The 27,715-nt window shown below is 38.6% G+C and overlaps 1 protein-coding gene across 35 annotated transcripts in view; it reads left to right on the plus strand.

The window, feature by feature from the left end:
* TENM3 (teneurin transmembrane protein 3) overlaps window positions 1–27,715 on the plus strand; it is a 1,288,622-nt gene that overhangs the window by 1,096,395 nt on the left and 164,512 nt on the right. For 30 of the 35 annotated variants that reach the window (XM_064148897.1, XM_064148896.1, XM_064148915.1 and 27 more), the window contains one exon: window positions 4,350–4,559. The exons of the other annotated variants lie outside the window; for them this stretch is intronic. In XM_064148897.1, coding sequence (XP_064004967.1) covers window positions 4,350–4,559 — 210 coding nt within the window. The remainder of the gene's footprint in view (window positions 1–4,349; window positions 4,560–27,715) is intronic. 35 annotated transcript variants of the gene reach the window in all.

Raw genomic sequence — 27,715 nt, forward strand, 5'->3', positions numbered from 1 at the left:
TGCTAGGTTGGCCTGGATGATCTTGGAGGTCTTTTCCAACCTGGTTAATTGTATGATTCTATGACTCTGTGATTCATGAAGCAACAAAGACTTTCCTGAACTAAAACCTGACCTTAAGGATATATGGTTTTATAATTACAAAAGAAAATGAGTGAGATTTTCCCTTTCTTGTTGGTATCGTGTTGCCAGCAAAATCTCTGATTTAAGAGTTTAAATCTGTTGGGAAGTTTCCATAAATGCATGTATTTTAGGGCTCTAAAGAGACTTTCTGGGTCATCCGTTCCAGCCTGCCCACCCTGCAACAGCAGGAGATCATTATTGCTGCTTCTCTTCCATCCTATTTTTCTCCTAAATGCCATGTTACAAAAGTGTCCAATACTATTTTCTCTAAAATACATCCAGTGAAGATGCTGTATGTATTTTATCTATGCACCCACTGATGACAGATAAAATACGGAAGCTGCGTGGTTGCTGGATTCAGTCTTTATAATAAGATATAAATAAGCTTAAGTGCTGCTAATGACTTCTTTTAAGGGTAAAGGTGTAGGCATCCTGTACGTGACTGAAAGCTGTGGGTTGTGGCTGGGCATAGGTATCCCTGCAGCTCTGGGTTTGAAGGCATATCTCTGCCTGCAGTGCCCTGGGCCCTTCCCACGCTTTGCAGTAGCCTCCCCTCACTTTCCTGTTCTCACACTCATGGTGTTAGGCAGCAGCAGTAGCCAGAAGCTTAGCCTTAGACTTACTTAAGCCTTAATATACTTGCTATAACAGTCCCACACATCCCTATGGCTCCCATTACTATCAGTCCATTGGTGGCACTCTTCTCATTGTTTGTTTGAACTCTTTAAGAATTGCACTTACCATACTTGTCCCTTTCATTTTCTTTTATATGAGACAATCAGATCTGCCTCCAGCTTTTATTTCCTGCCATCTTCTAGGTCAGCACTGAGCTTTGCACAAAACAGCCCTTTTCTAAAATAACATAATTACCTTGTGTGTGTGATTTCATGTATCCGTTACTAGCTCAGGTGTGTTTTTTAAGACCAGTTTTCTTTGGGTTTTACTTTCTTTGGAGACTTACTTCCTTAGCACATTCATTTACATCTTCCCATACTGCTGTATTGTGTTCCTGCTGTAGTTTGCCTGTATTTGCCACACATCCATCCTGGCAGTGTTGTGTGAGATCATTTTGGGTGTAAGTACATACAGGTAAATGAAAGTCGAGAATTTTCAATTGTGAAAATGCCAGCAAGTTAAAATTTTTCCTCATAACTAACCTAAAAGATGACATTTAAATACTCCTAAATCCAGTATATTTTCTCACGAAAATTACTTAGTAACTTATGTCAAAGTCACATGGGGAAAACAAAACCATTTACTTTTTTAAAGTATGGTGAAGAAGGTTAGAAGAGAAGGATATACATTTTTGCTAGATGTGTGTGAAAAGAAGCAGAACAGGGGGAAACCTTTATAATAATGATTAACATTTCTACTTTTATGTTTTTCCTTAGACTGGAATATTCTTTTTGTCGTTGTGTGCCTATGGAAAAAGTATTATCAATATAATCAATCCTATTCAATGATTTTTGTGACTTATAAATGGCTGTAAGTCTTCAGTAAGAGATGTTGCCAAATATTTTTAGGTGGGTTTCATTCCATGTAAAAAAGAAATAAAAATGAGAGGAATATGCACATCGTTTACCATCTCTCTTGCTGGTGTGCTTGTGATGTTTTTTTTAACAGGTAGCTTAGTCTGTAAATGGCAGTATGGATAGCTATCTGTCTTTTCACTTGGATTCAAAGAGGAGCTTTGCCAGCACGGCATGAAGTAGTGTAGGAACATGTGTCCCAGCTGGTTGGCTTAGGGGTTTTGTGGAGAATTAGCTCATATTTTAACTGGGTCTCTTTGCTGCAGGCCACACAGAAAGACCTGCCTGTCAGAATTAGGTTTATTTATAAAAAATCAAATGATTTCTTAGTGGTGCTAGAACCCAAATGGCTTGAATTTTGCAGTGGTAGAAATCTGTGCTCAGTGAGTGTAGTGGTGGGAGCTTTTGATAGTAGCCCTTGTTTCCGTGCCACACCTGACATGCAGAGTTTTCTGAGCTGAGAAGCTAAGCCAGAGCACCTGAGTTCTGCATACCAGCTCATCAGTGCAGTGTCAACTGGCTACATAGCATTCAGACAATTAATAAGTTAAATTTGGATGGATGAAGGAATTTACTAAATAATGAAGAGACCTTGGGAATAACACGTTTTCAGCAACAGAGTATTTTGTTTGGTTGTAGTTTGTGTAATCAAGGCTCTGTTGTGTAAGAAAGTTAATGAATGTAAATTGGGAAGGAGAGATGAAGCATATTTGAGAAGGGTCTTGTGTGTATGCTCCGTAGGTATTATTGAGATGCTGATTTGTTTCAGACAGTACATCTGGAACACAGTACTATAGCTTTCCTCTTAAGTCAGAGAAGTCCAAAGCAAGTAAAGGAGACTTGGTCCAAGCTAAAAAAAGCAAACAACAACATAAAAAACCACCCACCCACAGAGCTAAGTTGTGTTTTTTAAAAACCAGAGAATTACTGGAATAGTGGCTGTTGAAATCAGCTTGGCTACACCATAAATAACACAAACATAAAACTCACAAAGCTAGGTTACTGAAGCAAGCAATATGAAAAAATCAAGGAGTAGAAAAATTTGGTGGCACTTTACCTTGAACTTGAAAATGTGCTTACTCTCTACTTGCAGATTCCCAGGTTGAGAACTATAAAAGGCCATTCCTCCATCCTTGTTATTTTTCTTCCATAGAAACCTTGGGCTTCCTGCAGAAGTTACTTGAGGAAAAGTAAATGCTCACTTTCAATTCAAAACCGAGTCTGAGTCTTAAATTGGTAATAATATATACTGCACTGTTCGCTACAAGAAGGTGTAAATGGCGTGAAAGAATTAAACATTTTGTGATGAGATTGTCACTTTTTTTTTTCCCCAGGGAAACCAATTGATTAGGACATAAGTGTAGTTTAGAAATCTTTAAGACACTGTGTGATCAAATAAGCTGAATATGAAAGAAAAAAAAAAAAACCAACAGAATCAGCTTTATAATCTAACAGTGTACAAAGGAGATGGAGGGAAATTAAATCAAGATGTTGGTGCCAAAATGATTTATTGCATTAAACTTCAATATAACATTGAGAGGTGCTGCACCTCTCCGACATAACTGTGCTACTAAATACCATAAAAGCAAATGTTTTCATGATGAAATTATTCTCCTTTAATTTAAGTCTAGATTCATATTTGTGAGTAGTATCCATGCAGGTTAATCTATTTTTTTAAACATAAAGTATATAATAAAGCTCCTTTATTTTCTAGTACAATTCCCCACCTCCAAGCAACATAATATATTATTTAGAAGTAGTCCAGCAGTCTTAGTCTCACAGAAATCTGTTCTGACTAAATACTATAAAAAATCAATATACTCGCAGGGTAAATTATCCTGCCTTGGCAGGGAGGTTGGACTCAATTCTGGAGGTCCCTTCCAACCTCTAAAAATTCTGTGATTCTGTAAATTAGGTAACTCTGCTCTGCTTATTGGATTTAATTATGGTTTCACTGAAGGACTATAAGCATTGTTATGATAAAGCTTTATTTAAATTTCTCTTCCTCAGTTGTGCCTTTATAATGATGTGTAAAGTAGCATGGGTCATGCCCTATGCATGTTTAAAGCAACTTGTGCAGAGGGACTCAGGTTTGACAAGTGAAACATTTTAATAGATTTGAAATAGTATTTGTCTGAGAAACACTGCAAAAATACTTAAATTCCTGTTAGAATAACTAATATGGTAGAAATTTAGGGGGGTGTGTTTCCCTGTATGTGAGAGCTTGGAAAACTGTTCCTATTTCTATGCTTATAGGCATTATTTTCTTCTGTAAGTAGATTTTAGACAGGAGTGTCCCAATGAAAAAAGCAGCTCTCTATTTGTCCAAGTATTGCAATTATTCCGTTTAACAGATTGAAAACCAGAAAATACTGTATTTTCCAAATGGTTGTACAACAAATACTTCACTTCAGTTGGCATCTTTCTCTGTCATTCTGTGTTGCAGACATTGAAATTCCATGTAGTGCTAGACACTGTCCAGTGAAATAGCAGCTCATGGCATTGTGTTACAGTTTCTGAAGTACATAAATCTGTTTATTACAGGCAGATGTCACATTTTCTTTATCCATCTCTTCTTATTGTTTGAAGTAGAGTATTGATTTTTCAGGGGTGCTAAAAATAAGTTATTTGTTGTTCATGTGGTATCTTGACCCATATTTTAAAGCTGTTCTTCTGTTTTGTTTTGTTTTTTTTTGATAGGTCCTCCCATGCCATCCTCCTCATCTAGTCCATCAGTTACTGAACATTTACACTCCCCTCCTCCATCACCCAATCTCCATGACAACCAAAGGTGGTTATTAAGTAATAATGCCACCCAGCCAGTTCAGGACTCTGATACAGATGAGGACTATACTGCCAACTCATATCTAGTACAGACTGGTACTGTTTCAGTGTCTGTCCCAGGTCATGGTAAGAAGAGGACACTTTGTCCATAGTTTGAATACTCTTTTATTTTCCATCCTCTTTAAAAAAATTGCCTAGTAAGAGTTACCTATATCCAATTTGTATTTTAAACTGATTTTCCTTTAAATATCACAAATTGTTTCTTCCTTACTGTAACATAAGCAATAGTAGACAATAGCTCCTAATATATTAAAGCTAGTTTAAGTTATTATAAAATGCATACCTAAACAAAGCAATGATTTATTAGGTAATGTCATTTGTAGCAAGTGACCAGCCTTTAGGTTGAAGTTGGTGAAACTGTCATAGTGTTTAGCTTAAGAGTAATTTACAAGTTACCTTCAACTACTTCATCAAATTCAGCAGGTCCCAAACATTACTTTAGATTCCCTGGGGGCAAGAGAGCAGGATAGGACACTCTAGACTGGGGAAAGAGGTCTAGAGAAAGAGAACTGGGTGGTGAGAGAAGGTAGCAGAGGCTCTTGAGATGTATGTTTCTAGGTTTCTCATCCTCCCAACAAGTATGAGTAGCCAAGAGGAAGGGTATGTACTTGAAACAGCAGTGCCCACATGCACATCACGCCTGAAGAAAGCACGTTTGCCTTTTTTTTTTTTTTTTAGCATAAATGTAATAGCCATGGGATTGGATAGATTATCTTGGAGAAGACAGACTGGAAGAGTAATTTGTTAATTCACAGCCTGTCCCCAGCAAAGCTTGGAACTAAACCTCTTCATTTCCTAAGAACCATTTCTGTCTTTTGCTTGTGAAGAGCTCACCTACAGATGAACCACTAGAGGGGGTTTGGATAAATATTTTCCAAGAGATTGCACATGAATTGATTGGACAGAATTATTTTGCAGAGCAAAACCACTGCCTTTGAGTCTTGGCCTTTCACCAGGACAAAATAAGATTTTTTTGATAACAAGCAGGACAGTAAAGACTGCTGTATGTTGAGGGAGTTGTTCTTGCTAAGACTTCTGTTGAGCAGAAGGGAATCCCAGCATATCCATTAAATACAGCTTTGTTTCCTGCTCACCTCTCTTCCTGCTGTATTCCCCTGTCCTGTATCTGGAGATTTCTGACATCTGCCCCTTCAGTGTATATGTGTAGTAGAAGTGCTTGCAGTTTCTGCTTCCCACTGTCAGACTTAATTATATATGCATACTCATAATCTAGTGGTGCTGACAGTTGTATTCTACAGTTAGTGATCTTTCTCTGCATAAGCTTAGACTTGATTTTAGAAGTTCTTCAACATGCAAACTGCTACTACTACGTTTGTAGTTGCCATGATTTAAGTAGAGTTTCTTTACTTCTCTGCTGGACAAGGCAAAGGCTATAAGTCTTATGGTAGTGGGCTTCTATCCCTGCAGTCACCTATAGGGTCAAAGTTTACATTACTCGGTGAAAGGAATCAAATATTACTTCATATATCTACTTGATATACTCATGGTTGGTTTTTCATATCTTAAACTGTTGGCGGGGATAAAGTATGTTCAGCAAGAGTAGAATTTAATAACTAAGCTAATAATTCCTAACTTTCTTCTACTCTATTTACATTGTTGTGTAACCTTTTTACCAGTATGTGGATCTCTCCAAATTTAGCCTTTTGGTACAGTCTTATTTGCATACATAGCACTTTCACACAAGGAAGTTAATTTTTTCACTAGTTGCCTTATCTTTTGCATGTGGATGAAGTAAGCTTTCTGTGCTGATATTCATGAGTACAAAATAACTCCAGTGCCATGTTCTGGATGACTTTGTCTAGTGTTTATATTTGATGGAGGATCAGTTTTGACACACTTGGGGTGAAAGAAAGGTGTTGATCAAAACCAATTCATAGAGTCATAGAATGGATTGGATTTGAAGAGACTTTAAAGGTCATCTAATCATGTTGCTCAAGGTCAAATCCAACCTGTCCTTGAACAATTCCAGCCTGCACAACTTCTCTGGGCAACCTGTTCCAGAGCATCATCACCTTCATGGTGATGTATTTCTTCGAAATGTCTAATCTAAATCTGTCTTCTTTCAATCATGCTCCAGTTGTCCTGTAGGCCTTCTTCAAATCCTAGAAGGCTGCGATAAGGTTTCCCTGGAGTCTTCTCCATGCTGAACCCAAAATCTCTCAGCCTGTGTTCCAGCCTTCTGATCGTCTTTGTGGCCTTCCTCTGGGCCTACTCTAACAGTTCCATGTCCTTCTTTGATTGGGGACTCCAATGCTGGACATAATACTCCAGGTGGAGTCTCACCAGAGTGGAGTAGAGGGGGAAAAATTACTTCGCTTAGTCTGCTGATAATGCTTCTTTTGTTGCAGCCTGGGATATGGTTGGCTTTCTGGGCTGACAGTGCACATTGCTGGCTCATGATGAGCTTCTCATCAACCAGCACCCTTAAGTCCTTCTCCTCAGGACTGATCTCTATTTGTTCTCCTTCTGTATTTGTGAATGGGACTGCCCTGATCCAGATGCAGAACCTTGCACTTGGCTTTGTTGATCTTCATGAGGTTGGCACTGGCCCATGTCTCAAACCTATCAAGGTCCCTCTGAGTGATACACTTCCCCTTCAGCATACTGACCATGCTACACAGGCCTGTGTCAAACTTGCTGAAGGTGCACTCAATCCCACTGTCCATGTTACTGATGACATTTAATGGCACTGGTTCCAGCAGCAGCCCCAGAGGAACACTGGTTGTCATTAGTTTCTACTTAAACACTGAACTATTGATCATTGCTCTTTGAGTGCAGTCATCAAGCCAATTCTTACCGATGAAGTGGTTCACCCATCAAATCTGTGTCATTACAATTTAGAGACTAGTACATTGTGGAGCTGTTCTATTCCCTTAATCATCCTCCTAGCCCTCCGTTGGATGGATATGTAGTTCTTTGAGTCTTCTTTTTTTCCCTTTTTTGAAAACGAGGGTTATGTTTCCCCTTATCCAGCCAGTAAGAACTTCTCCAGATTGTCATGACTTTTCAAATATGATGGGGAGTGGCTTGGCAACTTCATCCACCAATTCCTTCAGGATATGCAGATTTATCCTGTCAGATGCCATGAACTTCCGTACATTCAGTTTCTTTAAGTGGTGTCAAATCTGCTCTTCATTTATGGAGGGTGGTTTTTCACTTTCCTGGTTCTGGCTTTTACCCTCTGTAACCTGGGTGATGTGGTTGGAGCCCTGGCCAGATCTAATTCTGTCTAGGCTTTTGCTTTCCTAACCTCATCTCTGGCTACTCATGCAACTTTCCTGTGTTCTTCCCAGGACACTTGTGCTTGCTTCCACCCTCTGTAGGTCTCCTTCTTGTGTCAGTGTCCAGGTGCACTTTTTATATCCATGCAGGTCATCTAGCATTTTTGCCTGCCTTCATCTTTGTTGGGATGCATCACTGATGGGCTTGGAGTAGGTAATCATTGAATTTTAACCAACTTTCTTGGTCACCTTTCTTCTACAGGGCTTTCTCCTATGATACTCCCCCTAGCAGATCTCTGAAGAGCCCAGAGTCTGTTCTTCTGAAGTCCAGTATAACAAGCTTCATGCTTACCTTCCTTGTTGCCCTAAAGATTCTAAACTCCACCATTTCATGTGTTGTCTCTCCAATAGATATTGAGGTGATTGGAGTCACCCCACGAGTGCCAAGGCATGTGAATGCATGGCTGCTACTATCTGTAGAAGGCCTCATCCTGTCTTTCTTCCTGGTTAGTTGGCCCATAGAGGACTCCCACTATAATGTTGCTTGTCCCTGCCCCGCCTTTGATTCTAGCTCACAAGGTCTTAGTCATCCTCTTATCCATCCCCAGATGCTGTGGTCTCCAGCTAGTCACTGATGTGAAGGGTGAAACACCCTCCTCCTCTTCCCTGCCTATGCTACCTAAAGAGCTTTTGTAACCCTCCATCCCAGTGCTCTAGTCATAGGCGTCATCCCATCATGTCTCAGTGATACCAATAAAATCATAGCCTTGCAAGTGTCAGATGTCTCTACCATCTCTTGTTTGTTCCAAATCCCTCAGTGTCACCATTGGCATTAGCATAAAGGCAGTTAAGTATGGCCCCTGTTGAAACTGCCTTACTGGTTGGAAATCCTTTCTGCTGTAGTTCAGGTGCTCTCCTGCTGACCTGCAGGTCTCCTCCAGGCATCTTTTGCTGGCACTGGCCTCCAAGTGGTGGTGGTGGAGTTAGCTGAGAATCCCCTCCCCCAGTGACTTCAGTTTAAATTACATTATTGAACTGTCTTCAGTTATATTGGCTTCATGTGACTAGCAAGTTAAATTACCCTCTCTTTAGTCCATGCAAACATCTGTTTCCCTTTAGTCTGAGTTCATTTGATGAACTCTCTCAATTTAAAGGATCTGATTATGTATTTAGAATTCCCTTAATATAAGCCTTTGGGTTTGATTATTTGTTTTGTTAACCAGTGGGAATTAGCTTACCACATGAGAAGAGGAGATCTGCTTGGAGATACTGCTGGTAGCCTTGAAAATTCAGATCTCAGTGAGGACTGCTGGACAGTTCTCTAGGAATTATTTAATTTATCTAAAAGCACTGTGTTAATAGGTTGTAAAATTCAAGAGCAGATAGATTTTGCAACGATCAATCCTAACACCATTTCTTTAGGTAGCACCTCAAATTTACTCCTCTGGTCCCTCTTTTCCCCAGTGCAGCTCAGTATAGTGGCTGTTCCAGGAGTCAGTCTGTTTGCCTGCTGACCTCAGAACAATTTGCTAGTTTTGTTCTTTTGGGAATGAAGACTGAAGTGGTTTATACAAATCAGGGGCATCTGAATATATCTTCAGTGAAGAGGAACAGTTGCTTAATCAAAAGGGAGAGTGCACTAGAAGCCAGGAGGAGAGAATTTTTCAATCTGACTGAAATGAAGTGGGTTTCTTTATGCAATAAAGTCTGCTTGCAAACAACAGAAGTCATGTAAAGGCTGTATATAAGCATCTCGATAAGCTTCTTAATTATTCTCCCCCAAAACTTAGAGTAGTCCGAATTTGGAGGAGAATTTGCTAAAATGAGTGGTAGCTTATCCTTCGATACAGACATGTATTACAGTGAGAAATAACAGTGCTAAATTTTTGCTTAAGGAGAGACTGTAAAGAAAGGATAGAGTTAAATGTTAATGCTTTTCACTGACAATGGAGATGAAAACTGAATTAGAAATTCAGATTTGAGGATTTTTACTGCTGAAATTGGAAACGTTATGGCATAATCATCAAATGCAAAGTAGAGAGAGGTATCTCTTCACAGAAACATTTGCACAGTGTATTTGAACATCTAAGTTGTACAAAGTTCTCATATTTCTTAATAACAGTTTGTGGTGATAGTGCATCTGATAGGAAGATCAGGGAAAAAATTGGTATTTTATGAAATGTTTTTCAGTTGTCCTTGATCAAGATTCTGCCAGGTGATGTACAGTAAACAAGATTTTGCTCCAACCACATGGGAGTTGCAGATTGATGGGCTTTTCACTTCAAAATGGCTAAACTTTCCTGCAAGGAGAAAAATACTGGAAATCTGGAGCACAATGCTGCATTTCAGTTTTTGAAAGAGAAAATAAAGAATCTAGTAAAGCTGGTTGAATGATAACATACAAGAACTGTTCGTATTTAGAGGTCTCCTTGTAGGACATGTCACTCTACAAACACCCAAAGTTCTGTGGCATAATTATTTTCTAAATATAACCTAAGGACCTTAGTTCATGATGACTCATTAGAATTTGATAGAATAGGCTGTATGAAAGTATCTGTCATACAGAAATTATTCTTATTTTATCATATCTTAATGTCATGAAGCCAAAATCAGAGCCTCTTGCTTTTATAATAGAACTTGAGGGAATATAGACCAAATGCTGAAGCTAGCAGTAGTAATGAACAGGTACAAACTATGTACAAAGCATAGGTGTGAGTTTTGTTAGAGGCTGGTTTGGGGTTTTTTTGCACTTCAAATTTTACCTGCATCAATCATGTTATATTTTTCTGCATAGGTACCTCAATGAATGTATGTCATCATAACTGAGCAATTTGACATTTTCTCTTCTCATCACTTCTGCCTGTTCCTTCCCACCAAAGACAAACGAAAGTGAAGTGTGAACGAAAGTATAATAATTTGCATTAAAAGTTGGTGGCAAAGTCAAGTGACTTTAAGGCATGTCTTCCTCTTGCAGCTGCAGCTTTTGCTCTTAAGAGAGTAAGAATAGGATAACATGGTTTCCCCCTTCATACCCCATTGCCTTGTGAGACAGTTGGAAATAACCTCTGAATACACAAAAGACCAACTTAAGTCAGTCCTAGCCAATGTGTTGGAGGTACTTCATGGAACTGGCTGGCAGTTCTGCTTTAGTGCCTACAAAACTCTTCCCAACCCTTACTCGGTCACTGCTTTGTCATAGTGAGCCACAAGGCAAACTTCAGATGCTGTTGAACTGGAATTTAGCAACCAGGCTGTTACTTGCATGGTAATCAATGGCAGTTTAGTTGTGATTATTGGGGAACAAAAGTAGGGGTGAAAAAAGTGCTATGTGAGAAGGAAACAAAAACATGATGGCATGAGATCAAATGCTTAAAAGCTTCTTCCTGTCATGCTGAGAACTGGCAGCTCATCTGAATTGTCTGGAAACTTTGTGGGTATCCACACACTTTGTTTTCACTGTTACATGTTGTCAGATCTCTTATAATTCATGACAAAAACTAGGTTTTGTCACTGTTGTGTCAGTGCATAAAATTTCTGTTCAGCTCTGAAACTGATCCTAAGACATGCTGCTTCAAAAATTTACTTCAGACCTGTTTGGTTTGAAATAGTCTGTGGTAATAAATTAAGAATAATAGATCAGACTAAGAGTTGTGTAGAAGAACATCATGGGGATATGCTATAATCTTGGTTTTATTTAACATCGTCATTAGTTACAAGGATGAAGGAGTGAAAATGACGCTAATAAAATTTCCTAATGATACTAAATACTGAGAGTTCTGAGTGCCAACTGGGGACAAATTGTTAATAGAAAAGGACAAGGAAAGATCATTAATTGTATGGCTAGAAACTAATAAAGTGAAATTGGAACTGAAAAATGTAAGCTGGTCTGAGACGCAGAATGTTCAAGAAAAATCTGAGGAGAAATGGCGAGAGAATTTTAGTCAGGAAAATCTGCAGCGTTGTCTAGCAAGAGTGGTTTGAGCTGGATATGCAACTAGATCAGCAAAGAAGGAATCATGGACATAGCATCAGTGTAGTGCATGTTTTGAATTTGAACCTGTTGCTTTTACAGAGCTCCTGTGAAGTTTTCTTACAGCTTCTAAAATTATTTTTTCTACTGGTCAGATGTATTTGGACACAAGATGGTTAGATGAACAAGGGGAAACAGCTGCCAGTTGTGCCAGGGAAGGTTTAGGCTGGATATTGGGAAAAAATAATTCACTGAAAGGGTTGTTAAGCACTGGAACAGGCTGCCCAGAGAAGTCATGGAGTGACCATTGCTGGAGATAGTTTTTTATAATGTAGAGATGTGGTGCTGAGGAACATCTTTTAGTGGTGATGTAGTAGTGCTAGGTTAGTACTAGACTTGATAGCTTTTGGTTGAAAGAGATCTTTATCATTCTGATATATAGGAATAGGTAAGAGAATAAAATTTCAACTCAGTATGTATACTAAGGCCTAATTAAGTACTGATGAAGGAAAACCAACAACCTAAGATGGAAAGAGGCATGTCGTATATCGTGTAGAGATAATTAAAAACAATAGGATGAAAACAAGGAAAGGAAATAAAAGATTAGGCACATTATCAGGAAAAACTATCTAGCAGTGAACCTTTTTATTAAGGCGCTTGCCTATCCCATGGGAAGTGACAGAAGCTCTGCAATGTGAAAGGAGAATAAATAAATATCAGTTGTACTGCTGAGAACAAACCTGCATTCACTTATGAGAAGGTGCTCTGTTTCTAGTACTACCTGTGTGCCTTTATAATCAGATATACCTGAGTTTGTAGTGTATGACAGAGATCATCATACTAAGCAGTGGCAAGTGTGTTTCGTTAGCAGCTTGCACATTTCGGTGCGTTGTCTGTTTAAAGGCAACAGAAAATTCATCCTGTAACCCAGACTACCCCTGCAAATTGTCCATGTCTTCCACAATAAATTATATGCAAAGCAGCCACTTTTCTGTCCCTCTTCCTGGACAATTTTAGAGTATACAAAATCACAACATAGAGTTGGCTATTCTCAATGAAAACTGCCAATGTCTTCTGGGCATACACCCATACACACAGAATGTCAATGATGCTGAATAGAGGTATTTGACAAGCTTTCTGTGAATATGGAGTGAGTTCATTCTATAAAAATACATGCTAACTTTTTTTCTGAGGTCCAAGTCTGTTAGTATTTCAGCTGCTACGTAGCAGTGCATGCCGGCTTCCTTGGTAGCTACAGCACCACTTAATCTCTTGGGGTCAAAAATCAGACAACACAGGAAGGCCAATATCCTTGAGGTGAAGGTCGACAAATTTATCTTTTCCATGTGTTTGGGGCAAATATAGTTGTTTTTAAAACTTAAAAATTGTGTCTTGATTGCCAGCCAATTTGTTTTTTGATTGCTTTTTGATACTTGCTTTCAATTTCAGAAATCTATCTTTTTATCCACTTCCTTTGGTTTTTAAGCCATACTTCTGGCAACATTGTTCTCATAATGTACAAAAATGTACATTTGTTCAGTGCAATTAAGCATTCAGCCTGTTTGCCAAGAGCAAATTACAGTTTCCCAATCTCACCCTCACCCCTCCAAAATTAAATTTTGCAAAGTGGTGGGCAATTAGTTCTCATATCTGATTGTTGTAAGTCATGTTTTCCTCTTAAAGATTTTTGTAGTTTTCGATCTCTGTCATTTAATAGAAGAGCCAAGACCAATTATTTCTCCTCAGATTGTGGCCTTTGTAGCCTTCAAAGAACAGTCTCCCCCACACCTCCTGTATCATTAGCTGCAAAATATCTTTCCGAAGATGATTTCGACCTCTTCACAAATCAAAGGATTCAAAGTGACAAATTATCTGTCTTCTGCTCGAACGCGTGCCAGATGGGACAGCGTGCCAACTGTATATCGTACTGCGGATATGATCTGATGCAGAGACATTTCCTCCCTTCTCTCATCCCCATCAAAAACCATGTTACAAAAAAAATCTTGCAAGTTAAGAAAATCTGTGAAGATAAGTTGATTTTGAAATACAGTGAAATGTAAAAGCAGAATGTAGTTTTAGGGAAGGAAGGAAGGAAACTGCAACCAAATGTCAGATCACTTAAACTAAGCAAACATATACCTGGCAGGATAGATGAACATGAGAGTCAAAAATCCATCCCTTTCCTGCTGAAATTTCCAGTTCTTCCACAGGCATTGTTTCTTTTTGCTAGCATGATTACAGAGCAGACATTCCTAATTGCAAGATAAGGAGCTTGAATTTAAATTCTGTCATAGTTTGTTAACAGAAGCATCCTGAAGTCAGAATCAAGAACAGGGATGTACTGCTCTTGTGAAAAATATTCTCTTAACAGAAATATGGTAGAAGTTAATTTGTAATAACAAAAATGAAAAGGAGAAGGGAATAGTCACAGAGAGAGTTTATTTTCATTATAAATTACAAAGCTGAGGACTTTAGGTACCACTTCAACTAACTTCCCAGAAATACAAACAGTATGCAAGCACACAGCAAATAATTTGTGTGAGGTCAGGATCAGACCAAGTGTCTGACATCATTGCATTAAACTGTTATTTGTGGGGTTTCATTATTTTGTTTCAGGGAAAGGTCTTGTATTTTTAACTCTGTACCACAATAGAATTTTCTTTTTTTAAGCCTTATTTAGGAAGAGTGGATTAAAGATCTTAACACATGCTCCCATTTGTTCATCAGTCAGTGACAGCAGCCTGACCCTACAGTTTTACAAACACTTCTTGTTAGCTGTAGTGTACAACATGCCTTGGTAGCTTTGAAAATATGAAAGTTCTTTCAAAAACATAGGATGAGTCAAAAGTTGTGAAGTTTCAATATAAATCTTGATCTTTTTTTTAACCTTCTTGTTTCTTAGTCTTTAAGCTTTTCTCATTGGGGGGCTTTAAAGGGGGAAAAAAGGATGAAAACTTGGTCAGTCATTTAAATTTTTGTTTGTTTTAGCTGAATTTTAATCAGTTATGTTGTCATGCTCACTGTAAGGATACGATTGCTGTAGAGAATAGCAAATATCTACCAGCTTGGTAGAAAATGTATGAATTTGGTAAGCATGACCTGCAGTATCCTGTCCTGTCAATTGTGGAAATGTGCTTCCTTCAGCTAGGATGGAGTCTTTGGTTACAGCTGAAGAAAAAATGCTGTGCAAATACATAAAATACCTGATTTATTCATTAATTTTGTTGCATGCTGATAATTTCTAGAGCTCAATTCTGTGCTTCTGAACAAAATCAGGCTGCTCTTGGATTAAACAGAGGTTGCCAGTGAGAGTTTACAATAGTAAGGTAATTGTAATGCAACATATTTATTATTCTATAGTATTTATTCAGTGGTAATTAAAAAGTCCTTGTAGAAGAAGGGAGAAAAAAGTATCCGAGCCATCTCTTTGTTGGCTTTGGAATTCCACTTAAATTATGTGCTGCCTACCTGTGAGTTGGAGGATGATGTTTTGATGCTTTAAACATGCTATTGGCTAGAAATAAACAGGGCTCTCACAAATTGTACCAGCAGATGTTTGCCTCAGTCATCCATAAAAGAAATAGTGAAAATTTTGTGCTTGTCACTAAGGAAAAAATAAATAAATATGTATTGGATGATGGGGAAAACAGAGTTTATCTTAAAGTCACTTTGAAAAGTGAAAGGCTAAAGATTTGGTACATTTAATTTAACATCTTTTATTAAATATTATCAATTATTGAAAAAGATTGAGAACTCTGCTTAAAGCATTATTTCTCTGCTCTTCTACCTAATACACGAAAGGCTTCTCCCTTTGATATCTCTCTGTGTCTGACTGTAGCATTGACATGAATTTCTTTGTCACTAACCCATTAGGAGTACACAAGGAGTAGTAATCCTGCTTTTTAAGGATGCAGAGATCTGACTAGAAGGCACATCATCCTTCCTCTTTCATGCAAGGCCAAGGATTCCTATTGTCAGATGCAGTGGGCATGAAAGCAGCAATTTTACAGCACAAAAACTCCAATAACATTTACTGCGGTTGGCTGAGATTGCAATGCACACAGGCACTGCTCAGTCTTGGTTGCTTAAGCACCAGCTTCCCTTGGCTTTTTGCCAGCCTGCACGCTCCGCAGAGACAAGTCCTTTAAGGGGAAAGAGTTTTCCTTGTAACTTGCTGTGGGGTAAACAGACCATTCAGGCATAGTTTATTGCATTACATACTTGACTATGCATACTGGAATGTAGCAAAGTAATTGGTAGAATTATTTTAATCGTTAGAATTCATAGGTATGAGATATGTTCCCTGAGCCAGGAGGGAAACAAAAAATTATGTAAGGGTGTTTCTGTCTACTAAGTTGCTGATCATTTATTACAAAAGGCTAAAAATATTCTCTCAGTGGGAATTCTGTGTGTTTACACTAGTATCCCTGCCACAGCAACAGAAAGCTGCATTAATTTGCCTCTTTGTTGCTATTCTTCTCTTGAAGATAAATCTCCTAAGTCAGCCACGTGTTACAGTGCTAAAGAACAGTTCTGTGTATGTAACAGGATACTTTTGTTATCATTAAAATAAAAAGCCCTCAATTTGGAAATACTGTTAAGTGCAGGATACTTGCACGTTGAAAGGAAGTCAGTTACTGTAGGTTCTGCCATCAGCTCAGCTCATCTTTGTGTTGATATATACTCTGTTTTGCAATAATCAGCAGTAAACTTACCCTGTCATTGCTACAGCCTGGAGGCTGTACATGAAATACTCTTTTAAATATAATCTTCTATGCATTTCTTAGAGCTTTAATTTAACACCACGGTACCTATTCAAACACCATATACTGGAATGTGTTTGTACAAAAAGCATGTTATGATAGCTGAATATACAGAAGGCTGACTTGACTAATACTGAGGGCAATGTCTCAGCTGCTGCTGTTTGAATCTTATTTTGTTCAGAAAGCTTGAAAGGAGGGTGAAGATTTCTCTTGAATTTGTTGCTGGTAGTTGGTGTCCAAGGCTTGCTTTCCCGTTCTTAAATCCAAAAACCAGAATGCTCCTTTCTCCCCCTGGTGTCCTGCAGTACATTCAGGAAAGGTTGCAAATACTGTCATTGGTATTTCTTGAGTCTCTGCCTTACCTTCTGGTAGCTTGCCCTGTGCTGACCAATGAAAAGGCAAGGATAGGGGTGACCTTGCACCCCTCACTCTGTGTTTGCCAGCATCAAAAAGCAAGTGAAGCACTTCTAATGAATTGCGCTTTTGATTCTTTGAATCTGCACAGCAACTCCATCAGGTTTTTACAGCTGGACTCGTGCTGTAATTGCTACTGGGATGAGATGCACAACATGGGGTTTTGGAGCTAAGTACTTACATTGTTTTACTGGCCAAAAGTATATAGCATAGTGAGAGCAACAGACTTCACAAAATTCACACTTGTGTATCTTCATATTCTTCACCCGTTTGTGACATGCTGCTGATTTGCCAGCAGGCACTCTAGATGGAGAGATGATAAAAATGGAAGAGCAGAAAGATACAGTTCCTTAAAGCAGTGGTGTATTAGGAAGGAAGTTGCTTGTGATTCTTAATGTTGGATAAGTATCCAAATATTTGTTTTTCATTAAATACCTTAATTTTGCATTACCCATAGAAATTAATTCTAAAAGACACTTCACGATTTTCATCTCCTTGACATCAGCATATAAAATAATGCTTAGATAGTAAGCATCCACTGATAGAAACAATAATTGGTCCTTTGTAAGCTTCAGTTTCCAAGTCCTTTAGATCTTACCTGCCTCCAGGTATGCATCATTTTTTACATATTTACCTGGCTAATTCAAAGACAGGTAAATTCTGACTCATTCTTAACTGCATTTCTCAATTCTTTATACTGTATTTTTTAGAAGAGACAATATAAAGTTGTTGCTAATGCACTGTAATGTATAGTCCTCAAAATTTACTGCAGTATTTTTCTTCAGATGCCCTTATGGGTCTGTTTCCACAAAGCCTTTAATCAGTGGCTTGTATGATGGAATATTTTTCTGTTTATGGTTTTGTATTAATAACTCAAAATAATTGGCATCAGAATGCTCTGCAGTATCTTGTATGGATCTCTTATTCACTGAAGTTGTATTATTTCTTTTAGTCAGGTCTCCTGTTTACAAGTCTTTGTTGTCTTGCCCTAATTGTAGTGAATTCTGGCTACTGTGTGCCTAAGTAAACCCGAAGGCAGAGAGAGGATGGATGAGATATTTTTAAAACTCTAGCTTCCAAAAAGCCCTCTAGAATGAACTGCTTTGCAAGCCTTCTGGGACAGGAGGCCCTGAAGGGCATTCCTGGGCAGGGTGGAGGGATCAGTCAGTGTGCTCACATAGTTTTGAGCTTGAAAGGGAAATTCTTCCCTCTCTTATTACAATTATTTATACCGTTAGCTAGACATTAAAATGACTAGTGTTGTAGAGGAAGATCAGCAATATAATACTTGAATAAGATAGTTCAGCCTGCCCAGGTCTATCCATTTGCTTTATCACTGGTAATAGATCAAAATATCTGTTAAATATCTGGAATTTCTTTTGACCGAAGCTTGAACTTTGAATGCAACTTTGCTTCATTACCATGTAATAATTCTTGATGATCATAGCCACAACAGACCAGGGTTTTATTTTTTCCATTGTGAGTGTAAAAAATGAAATGATTTAACTTAAGCATTTTAATGACACATTTCTAGAAACAACTAAGTACTCTGTAGTACTAATTCTGTGCTAGGAAATTCTGAGATGTTTCATTATCGTTCATGAATGCTTTTGCAAAGGTGGTATTCTTCTGTGGTGTTCTGCCCCAGATTTAGTTTTCTGTCATATCTTAAAGGAGCAGAAAATGACTGAAATTTACACCTCCCATTTTAAATTATCAAGTGCTTATGTGTGTATTTTGAATTTTTGGTTAGGATGCTGCTTCCATGAAATGTTCAGGGAATTTGAAGGCAGAAAGAAACTAAAGAGGATGGTTAGAAGATTTTATTGTGATTTTTTTTTCCCCTCCAACGTTGATCCTGCAGTGATGAAATGTGAATACTAAATAGTTACTGACTAGCAATGACAGTTGGTGACTATAAATTTACACAAGCACAATTAAGGACTTGAGCCTGACAGAATTAAGTTGTAGTTACAGTATGCTAATGTTTCTGTTTCCTGTTACTCTCCTCCTTTGATTGCAACAGAACATAAAATTATTTAAAGCAGTGTGAGAAGTGTGCTCCTGTAATGGCTGGTGAGAGATTTTTATTTCAAAAATTCATATACTATTTTGGTATTGGCTTATTTAATCTTGCTGCATTACCTATTTTTAATCAGGTTCTTTGTATGATCATGAAAAACATTACACAGAGGAAAATCACAGGATCTAGAACGCTTAAGAAATAACTAGCAATGATAAACATTAAACTATTAGAACTGGAAGAGAGGTTCTTGCGGTCACTCACACTGCTTACCCACTGGAGGGACTCGAGAGGCTCCTTTCTGCTTAAGGCTTGGATTCAATTACAACGAGGCTTTAAGTATTTACTCAAAAAGTATTTTCTCTGCACTTCTAGGGCTAAGTACAGTTTCCAGACAGTACCCAAACACTTGAAGGGAGTTCTGTCAGTGTCTTAATAGCATTCTAGATCTTCCCAGGCTCTAATAGCGTGTTGGGAGAGAGGCAAATGATTTCTCTGATTTTTCTTGGACTCCAGGCTTGGCATGGAGGCTTGTGGAGATGGAGGTAGGATGTCTTGAAGATGTGCAGACTTGGCATGGCATCAGTGGTACTTCTTGCCACATTGTAAGGCACTTAATGCCTGTTTTCTGGTAAAGTTGAGGCATGGCAAGTTTCCAGGTAGATAAACCCAAAGCATCAGGTCTTGTTACTATGCAGGATGCAGCGGCAGAGAGCAGTGAGGCAGAAGCAATGGAAGAAGCACATTTAGTTTGCCTGCTCATCTGTTTCTATTAGTACATCCCGAGACTACTGGCTTCTTGGCCAGAGATTAGCCAATTAGAATAGCAGTTTGCCAAACTCACCATATTTCCTAAAGTCAAGGCTTACTTTTACCTTTAGGGCAGAACACAAACAAGTATATGAACACATCTGGATACCCTGTTTACAGGTTTGGAAAGGACTTGGTGGCACCAGGCCTTTGTCTTCCTTTCCCACAGCTGCTCCTCCCAAATGCAGGAGGGAGAGCAGAAAGCATGTCTGGACAAGCCAGGATATGTTTAGGCCTATTTTTGCCTTCCCTGACAGCTCCCATGATGACTTGAACAATTTGCTACCATCTGCGGAAGGCCTTTAGGGAAAGCTTTTACAAATTATGAAGTATGAGAACCTCAAGATTCAGTGCACTTTTGCTGCCTCCCTCATCAGTGCTGCTCTAGTTCTGTTTGCTTCCTTGGGAGATGTTGAGTCACAAGGGCAAAAAATAGTAGTAGATCCAGTATTTCCACAACTGAGAAACACGCTTTCTGCTGACATAAATACCAGACTTCTGTAATCTTATCAAGCTTGCCGTGATTTCTGCCTTCAAGAGCAAAGCTTTGCTGCTGCTTTGTAGGTTAATAATGCTAATATGATGTGCCGCTTTCATTGCACTATCTGAATGTCTAGAGGGAAAGAAGTTGCCCCTTGCCATATCTATCCATTAATAGTGATGATGAGGTACATGGGAAGCCAAGTGGTGCTACATCAAAGCCTCTAATTTTGAATTCACAGAAGGCACTAGAAAGTTAAATCTCTCTTTCTTGGTGTATTCACTGTTTGCCATAGTAGGAATGATGGTACATTGCTACATTTTTGCTGTGAAGTGTTAGCAGGCATCGTAAGTGCAGTTCCCCTATGTGGAAAAGTAAATTAATGAATAATGGAGGCTGCTTATATCCACCCCACTTAGAAATTTCTAGTGTTGTCAAATGTTCTGTTCTGTTATAGAGAGGCAGGCGTGAATACCTGATTCCACTAGCATATGCAACTGATTAGCAGCTCATTTCTTGTCTGATATCACACCTCATCTTGGAACAGGAGACAGGGAGATGTTCTTTCTGGACTCTTTCTGTTTGCCCCATAGAGGCAAAGCTGGGAAGAGGTAAGTGAGGAAGAGCAAGTCCTCGGCTCTGCCCTTACCTCCATTGCTGATGACTCATTTTTAATGCTCCTTAAGCAGTCAGAAGTGCTGAGGAATGCCACGTAGTTAAATGTAGGATACAACTGACACAGCTGGGCATGAGCGTTTTGCTCCCTAAATTGATCTATATGCATGGAGATTACTTTTTTTTTTGTTTTTCCTTCCCATTTTTTGGTGAGGATTTTTGCTTGTTTCTCTTGTTTCATTTAGTTTTAATTCTTCTTACCCATTGAGTGTGCCCTTTCTGTTTTCTTCCTGTCCCTCTTTTTGTCCCTTCTCCTTTGAAGGCTTCTTTTTCATTCATTTAACATTTGTTAGTTTATACCATGCCACTCCATCTCACTTCCTACTTTCGCTTTCATCCTTTTTTTTCCTCTTTCCTAATGGACTCTCTTCATATCATTCTTCCCTTGTTCAGACTTCCTACCTTCCCTTCCTCGTGCCCTTTGTTGTTCTCTCTGTGGGACAGGTATATCTCATGAAAAGGTGCTTTGTTCAGAGTGTATCTGCCTTGAGGCAGCTGTTTAATGAAAAAATCAGCTTTTCATCCCATGTTCCTCTCTCTCTAAAGCCCTACGCAATAAATGCCAATTACGGTTTTACATAATTAAAATAACGATGTCGTATTTCTTTTTAATACTACTGTCTTCACATTAAAGGAATGGAATGCTGTGCAGCATGTATGCTTTTTGAAACAAAATACAAAAATTATGTTTCTAATCCAGATCACAGTCTTTGTTATCCAGAATGTTATTTTAACCCTTCTTCACTATGCTGAGCATATTCCACCTATCCTTAGAAACATCAGCAAAACCACAAATGCTTACAAATCCAGTTCCTTTGTAATTGGGAATTAATGCCCTGCCTGCTTCTGATCCCTCATACAGCAGGAAAGCTGTTAGAAGGGACGAGAACTGGACAAAAAAACACACAAGAGATTTTCCACTTGATGGCTGGTCAGGTTGTTGAGGGAACTTGCAGTTGTGAAGAGGACAATGGAAGATAAAGATACAGAAAAGTATCAGTTTGGGGTCATTTTAACAGTGCATTATAATCTTAAACTTTCAAGTGCTGGGCTACTTGTCCTACCCCAGGGAACTGAGATATTCCTGGATACCTTAAGATCCTTGTAAGAGGATTAAAAGCAGAAACGAAGATGTTGGTAGCAGCAGTGATGTTAATTTCCTGAAATGTGACCACTTTTGCAGTAGAGTACCTGATTTCTGACTTCTCTGTGAGATGCTTCCACTTAACCTGAAATGTCACAGTCTTTAATGTGTAAGCTTGATATCAAGTGGTTCTTTATGCCCACTGTTGGAAAGCTTGCATCTAGATTTGTGCTTTTCCCCAACTATTTTTACACATCTCTTATTTCTACTTTATACCGTTTCATATTCCTGTTCTTAATGTACATAATTGTGCAAATGGCTGTGGATTTTAAGTAGCTGAAGCTAACAATTGGTATAGAAATGAATGTGCTTTATAAATAAGGAGTTAACTTTTTCCTCCCAGAATATTGTTAATGTTATCAGATGATGTTTTAAAACTCTGTGTTTTAACAGATATAAGTCAAGTTTGGAGTTGCAGAATTCTCCTGAAGAGATGAATCATCTAAATGAATTATTGAAAGCAGCTTTAGGAGCTGTTGTCTGTAGTGCTTCATGCTCAGGTAGCCCCATTGAGAAAAAAAATTGTTTAAGAGCTGACAAGCAGTCAGTAGCATTACTATGTGTAAAAGACTGCATTTTGCCTAAGTGGAAGAAGCATAATATTAGAGTGGCATTGAGATATGATTGCGGTGGTGGTGCCACGTTTGTGTCTACATGTGAGATGAATGATTAATTGGTGGACAAAGGATAAAAAGAGGTTAGATGTGCTGGCAGAAACTGAGCATTTTATGGGACATATGGAAGCTTTTACCAAAAAATACCATGTAGATGCACACTGCTGCCTTGACGAGTGCCATGTTGCACGCAAATGAGATCATGCCTGAGAGTTTTCCTGGGGTGGAGAATCGATCTATCACTTCAGAAAGCTCATTAGTTAATTTTACCCATCAATTATTTCAGTAGTTCTGCTCCCAGCACACTAAGTAATCATCCAACAGTATGAGTGGGCCTGATGTGCCTTTCTGTCTGTTCTGGCATGCATGTTGCACTCCACTGCATACCCTCCAAGTACAGGTATGGCAGCCCTGCAAAGGAGTCTTGTGGAGTTGTACTGGTGGTTTTTAAAGGGCTTAAGCAGTCAGAGGGAATTAGCTAGTACTGTAATGCAGAGCAGATCAGTGTCATGTGGCATACATATAACTGATCCCAGGATCTCTTCCAGTGCCCTGGTAGTGTGATTGGGACCAGTCTACTTGAAAGAAAATAAAACATTGGCAATATAGTTCTGAGGCACCCCGGAACGTGATCTGAAAAAAAACAGCATTACTCTTTGAAGCAAACTGAAAAAACAGAATAGCTGCTGCTTTTATGTCCTAGGACAGAAGTTCCTCTTGGGTGCCTTTGTCCTTCCCTTGTCAGCATGTTTTCTCTTTGTTTCTTTCGTCCCTCTCTCTCCCAACATCCTTCACCGTTTTTTTCTGTGGTGCTCTGTAACTCTCTTGTATGCCAGTAGAATCATCTTTGACATGTCTGAGTGGCTGTCTCTATACACTTGCCATTGTGCTTTGTTTATTCCTTTCCCAGGTGTTAGCATTTTTAATGGACTGATGTAAAAAAAAAAAAAAAAAAAGGAGGAATATTTAAGTTGCTTTTCTTAAAGCACATGGAAAATAATTTATTTCTTTACTCTCCCCTCATATTTTAGAAACAAAACAATGTTGCTTGTGATTTGATTGTATTATCAGTTGACCAGTCTAGGAGTTTCTCAGCTAAATACCGTATGTTCAGCATGCCATTATGAAGTGTGTGATGCAGTAAGATGCTGTGTAACAACAGTGCAAATTAACCAGGATGTATTAAATTTTACAATCAATTATAAAAAAAATGCAAATTACAGAAAAAAGTGGATTTCACATTTAGTTTTACAGTCTTTCAAATCTCTATACCTCTTCAACTTCTTTAATTACAGATATTTTCTGTTGCCATTATCTTATTTAGCATGTAAAAAGGAGTCAGGAGCTCTATAGAAGAAACTACCTTGTGAACAAACCACCTTACAAGGAAGTAATTGCCACTCATTAGAACAATACTCTGAACTCATAAATGAGCCCAGTATACTGCTGTATTTTGGAAGTAGTAGCTCGAGTTTGGTGGTTTTTTCCCAAATTGTTCATATTTTATTGGCTGTTTATTTTCTATTACACTACTTTGGAGATTTATGGAAAGTACTTGTAATTATCATATCCTTCATTTCATGCAACAAATATGTTTTACTTGACAGCTTTATGCATTCAGTGTCACATTTTCATTTTGCATCTGAAGACCAATCTCCCAGTTATGCTTATGCACATAGTTATTGAAGTTTTGGGCTCATTCTTAAGTGCTTTGAGATCTTTATTCAACATACTGTGAATTTTGTATTTACGTGTTAGTGCACTTAAATACAAGTCTATGATTTTACAAGTTGGAAGTCTCTATGATTTTACAAGTCTCTATGATTTTACAAGTTAGAAGTCTCATTAGCTACTCTTGTAGCTCTGGATATCTGTAATTTAATTTTAAAGACTAACTTCTAGCTCAATAGCCAGTAGTATTAGTACAGAAGCAAAACCCTTGAATGAAATTTCCTAGTACCCTCTATCCTGCTAGGACGAAGAACAGGGAAAGGATACTTTCCTGCCTAGAGATTTTGTGCTTGCATGTCATGGAGTCAGGAGCTGTAAACAAATCCAACTTTGTCATTTATAGCCAGCACATTGCATTGTTTTTTAATCCAATGGTTTTAAAAACCATCATTACAGGAGTAATTTACTTCTTGCAAGTAGTAAACATTCCACATCCTTAAATGAAAAGCTGTGATACATAGTTGTAATTGCACAGTTTTGATGCTGAGAATAAGTGGTTTGAAGAAAGCTTAGCACTCTTATCCTAAGGAAGTGTAAATTATCACAGGTGACACAAGATACGGTAAATTCTCACCTGAGTTTTAGTAGGTGGCAAGGACCTGTCATAAGTGTAGCAGACATTAAGAGATTCTGAAATGTACATCTTTTGACACATTTATATTTTTATTAGTAATTTTTTGTGTGTGTGCACAAGTACCTATCGTGCAAAATATACATGTTCCTGAAGCTATAGTAGTGCAGCAAGCAACAAAGACAACAAAAGACTTTTTTATTTCATTCTGTTAGAATAGATGATTTTCCTAGAGCTTTATAGTCCTCGGTGTGTTCCTGTGTAAGGGCAAAAGAAATCACGCGTCAGGAGGGAACTTCTTACCATTGTAGCAGCAAGACTGAACTTAGAAACTTCCTCTATTTTTTTTTTTCTTGAGGTTTGCTTTTCAAATCACTTTTTATTTGCTCAGGAATATTTTTTGTGGGTGCAGCTCCATCCCCACCAAAAAAGGTAAGTAAATGCAGTTGAAGAATAGGGTTAACTTAATCGGTAGACACTGGAGATGACTGCCTGTAAGTGAGGAGCTAGCGTTTCTGTGTGGAAACTGCTCTGCTATTCTCCTGTTCTGTGGGCACAAATCAAAAGAAGACTCAACATGCATCTCTCTGTTAAGTGAAAGTTGTTTCTGAGACGCACACACTGGTTGGGGCTGACTTCTATGGCACTGAAACCAGCAAACCAGAATTCCTCGGGTTTTAACATGAAAACTTTTTAAAAGCTCTTAGGAACTACTGGTATTAGCAAAAGGCCTCACCATGAGACACCTGAGCACTAGCTAGCAGGGGGTAAATCTGGCATCTTTGCCTATGTTCAGCAAAGTACAAATATAAATCAGAATATCTGGAGAGCGTATCGTGTAGGAGGAGTTCACACATCCCTGTTGTACGCAAAGCTGATGATCTGACCATCTGGGACTGGAAAACTGACACGATTAGCTGCGCGTGTAACTGTTACAGAAAACCACAATGGCATCAGCAGTAATACATCAATCATCAAATTTCTTTCTTGGGATTTGCTAGGGAAGAGCTAGCATCATCTCTTACATCAGTATATGAGAGGCTTACTTTTATGGCCCAAACAAAAGATTTTAATCTGTATTTTCATAGCATGAGGAATATTCAGTAGTGCCCCCCACAGCCTACATTTGGGTGAGGATTGACTATAAACACTCATAAAGCAGGAATCGTGCCTCTGGCAGATGTGATGTTTTTCTACAACTTCATGTTCTGGAAACATAAACAACAGTCCACTGGCATTTGCTTAAAAGAAGCTACTGGGAAGAAAAAAAGAACACCAAAGAAGATTCATGCCACGTCTCTCTTTTCTCTTGTGTCTAGGCTTCCAGCATATTGATATTTGACTTGTAGCTGGGTAGATATTTTGAAGATAAGTTGTTCCTTGCCTCTCTGAGAAGTCCTGTGCTGTTGAAAAAGGTTCTTAATGTAACTTGCTGAGTGTGGAAATGCTTCAGATGTCATAATTGTCTTTAAAGAAGAGCATGTAAGACATATAGTATGCCATGAAGAAGTCCATACATAACAAAATTCATTAGAAGGTCTTCACCACAACTTGCCTTGGAGTTATAAAATAACAGCACAATCTTCAGGCCTAGCAGGGGTGAATATTGCTGTGCAAGCATCTTATAACTATTGCAGCAAATTCTAAAATAGCTCTTGGTCTCTGTCAAGTATCTCAGTGGTATTAGAGATTTGAGAAGTCTGAGTCTATCTGCAAAGTCAGGTTTTTATGTTTAAAAGAAATACTTGATTATTAAATGGTAGCAACTAAAAGAGGGAAACTTAGAACTGAAATGTACCTATTGAAAAACAAACACTCAAATCTACAGGGCTTTACCCTATTTTTCTTGCCAGTTTAGGCTACACACAATTAGACAGATTATCAAGGTAACAGAAGCACTGACTGCTTGCTGCTGTAAATTACTTAAACTTGCTGGTGGAGTTGCTGACAGCTACTTACATTTTCAGCTTTCAGAAATTATAATTGTCTGTGTTTTCACCTTCTAAAAGCATTTTATTCTCGAATATTTTTTCCAGCTAATGTATCTTAAAGTCCCCACTGTTTGTTTGGGTTTGTTTTGGTTTTCAGATGTGTGTTTCCAAAGTGTGAATCTCTTCAATAGGTTTAATTCACCTGAGAGTGTGAAACGACCCAGTAGCTTCTGCTGGAAATGTTACTTTGTTTGTGATGTTGCTTTATCTTTGTGAAAGACAAAACATTCTCCTGTAATGGCACATGTAACTTGTGAATCCTCACACCTTGGGGCAGGATGAGCATGTGAAATTTTTCTTGCTCACACCTGCACAGAGCCAAGGAAATTGGACTTCAGGGGGTTCTGTGGGGAGTTGCTGGGATGGGTTGCATGGGCTTCACCACTCCCAGGCTCTCTCTGTGGAAATGTGGTGGAAACTTGATCCAACAGAAAAAAAAATTGATATTCTGAATATAAGCTCCTGTTTCGTACTTTGGCGGTGGTGTGGGATCGCTCTTCTGAAGAACACAGTGTACCCTTTGTCCTCCTCTCCGCAAACACGTTGGTCAGCGTGCTCTTCACTGTAAATTCAGTCTGGGAGTAGAGAGCTTTTACTTGCCTCTGCTGTATCTGTTTCACCAGCAGAACTGCCTTCATTTCAAGAGCAGTGAAGAGCTGTTGAGCATGTAATTGATTTCTGCAGCCCCTCTGTGCCTTGGCAGGTATCATTACCCAGCTTCAGCAGCACAAACACTGGACATACAAAGGTTCTTGCTTGCTTGTGATCACACAGTAAGCCACAGGCTGTGCCA

The sequence above is a fragment of the Pogoniulus pusillus genome, chromosome 9 (assembly GCF_015220805.1).
Source record: "Pogoniulus pusillus isolate bPogPus1 chromosome 9, bPogPus1.pri, whole genome shotgun sequence".
NCBI lineage: Eukaryota > Metazoa > Chordata > Aves > Piciformes > Lybiidae > Pogoniulus > Pogoniulus pusillus.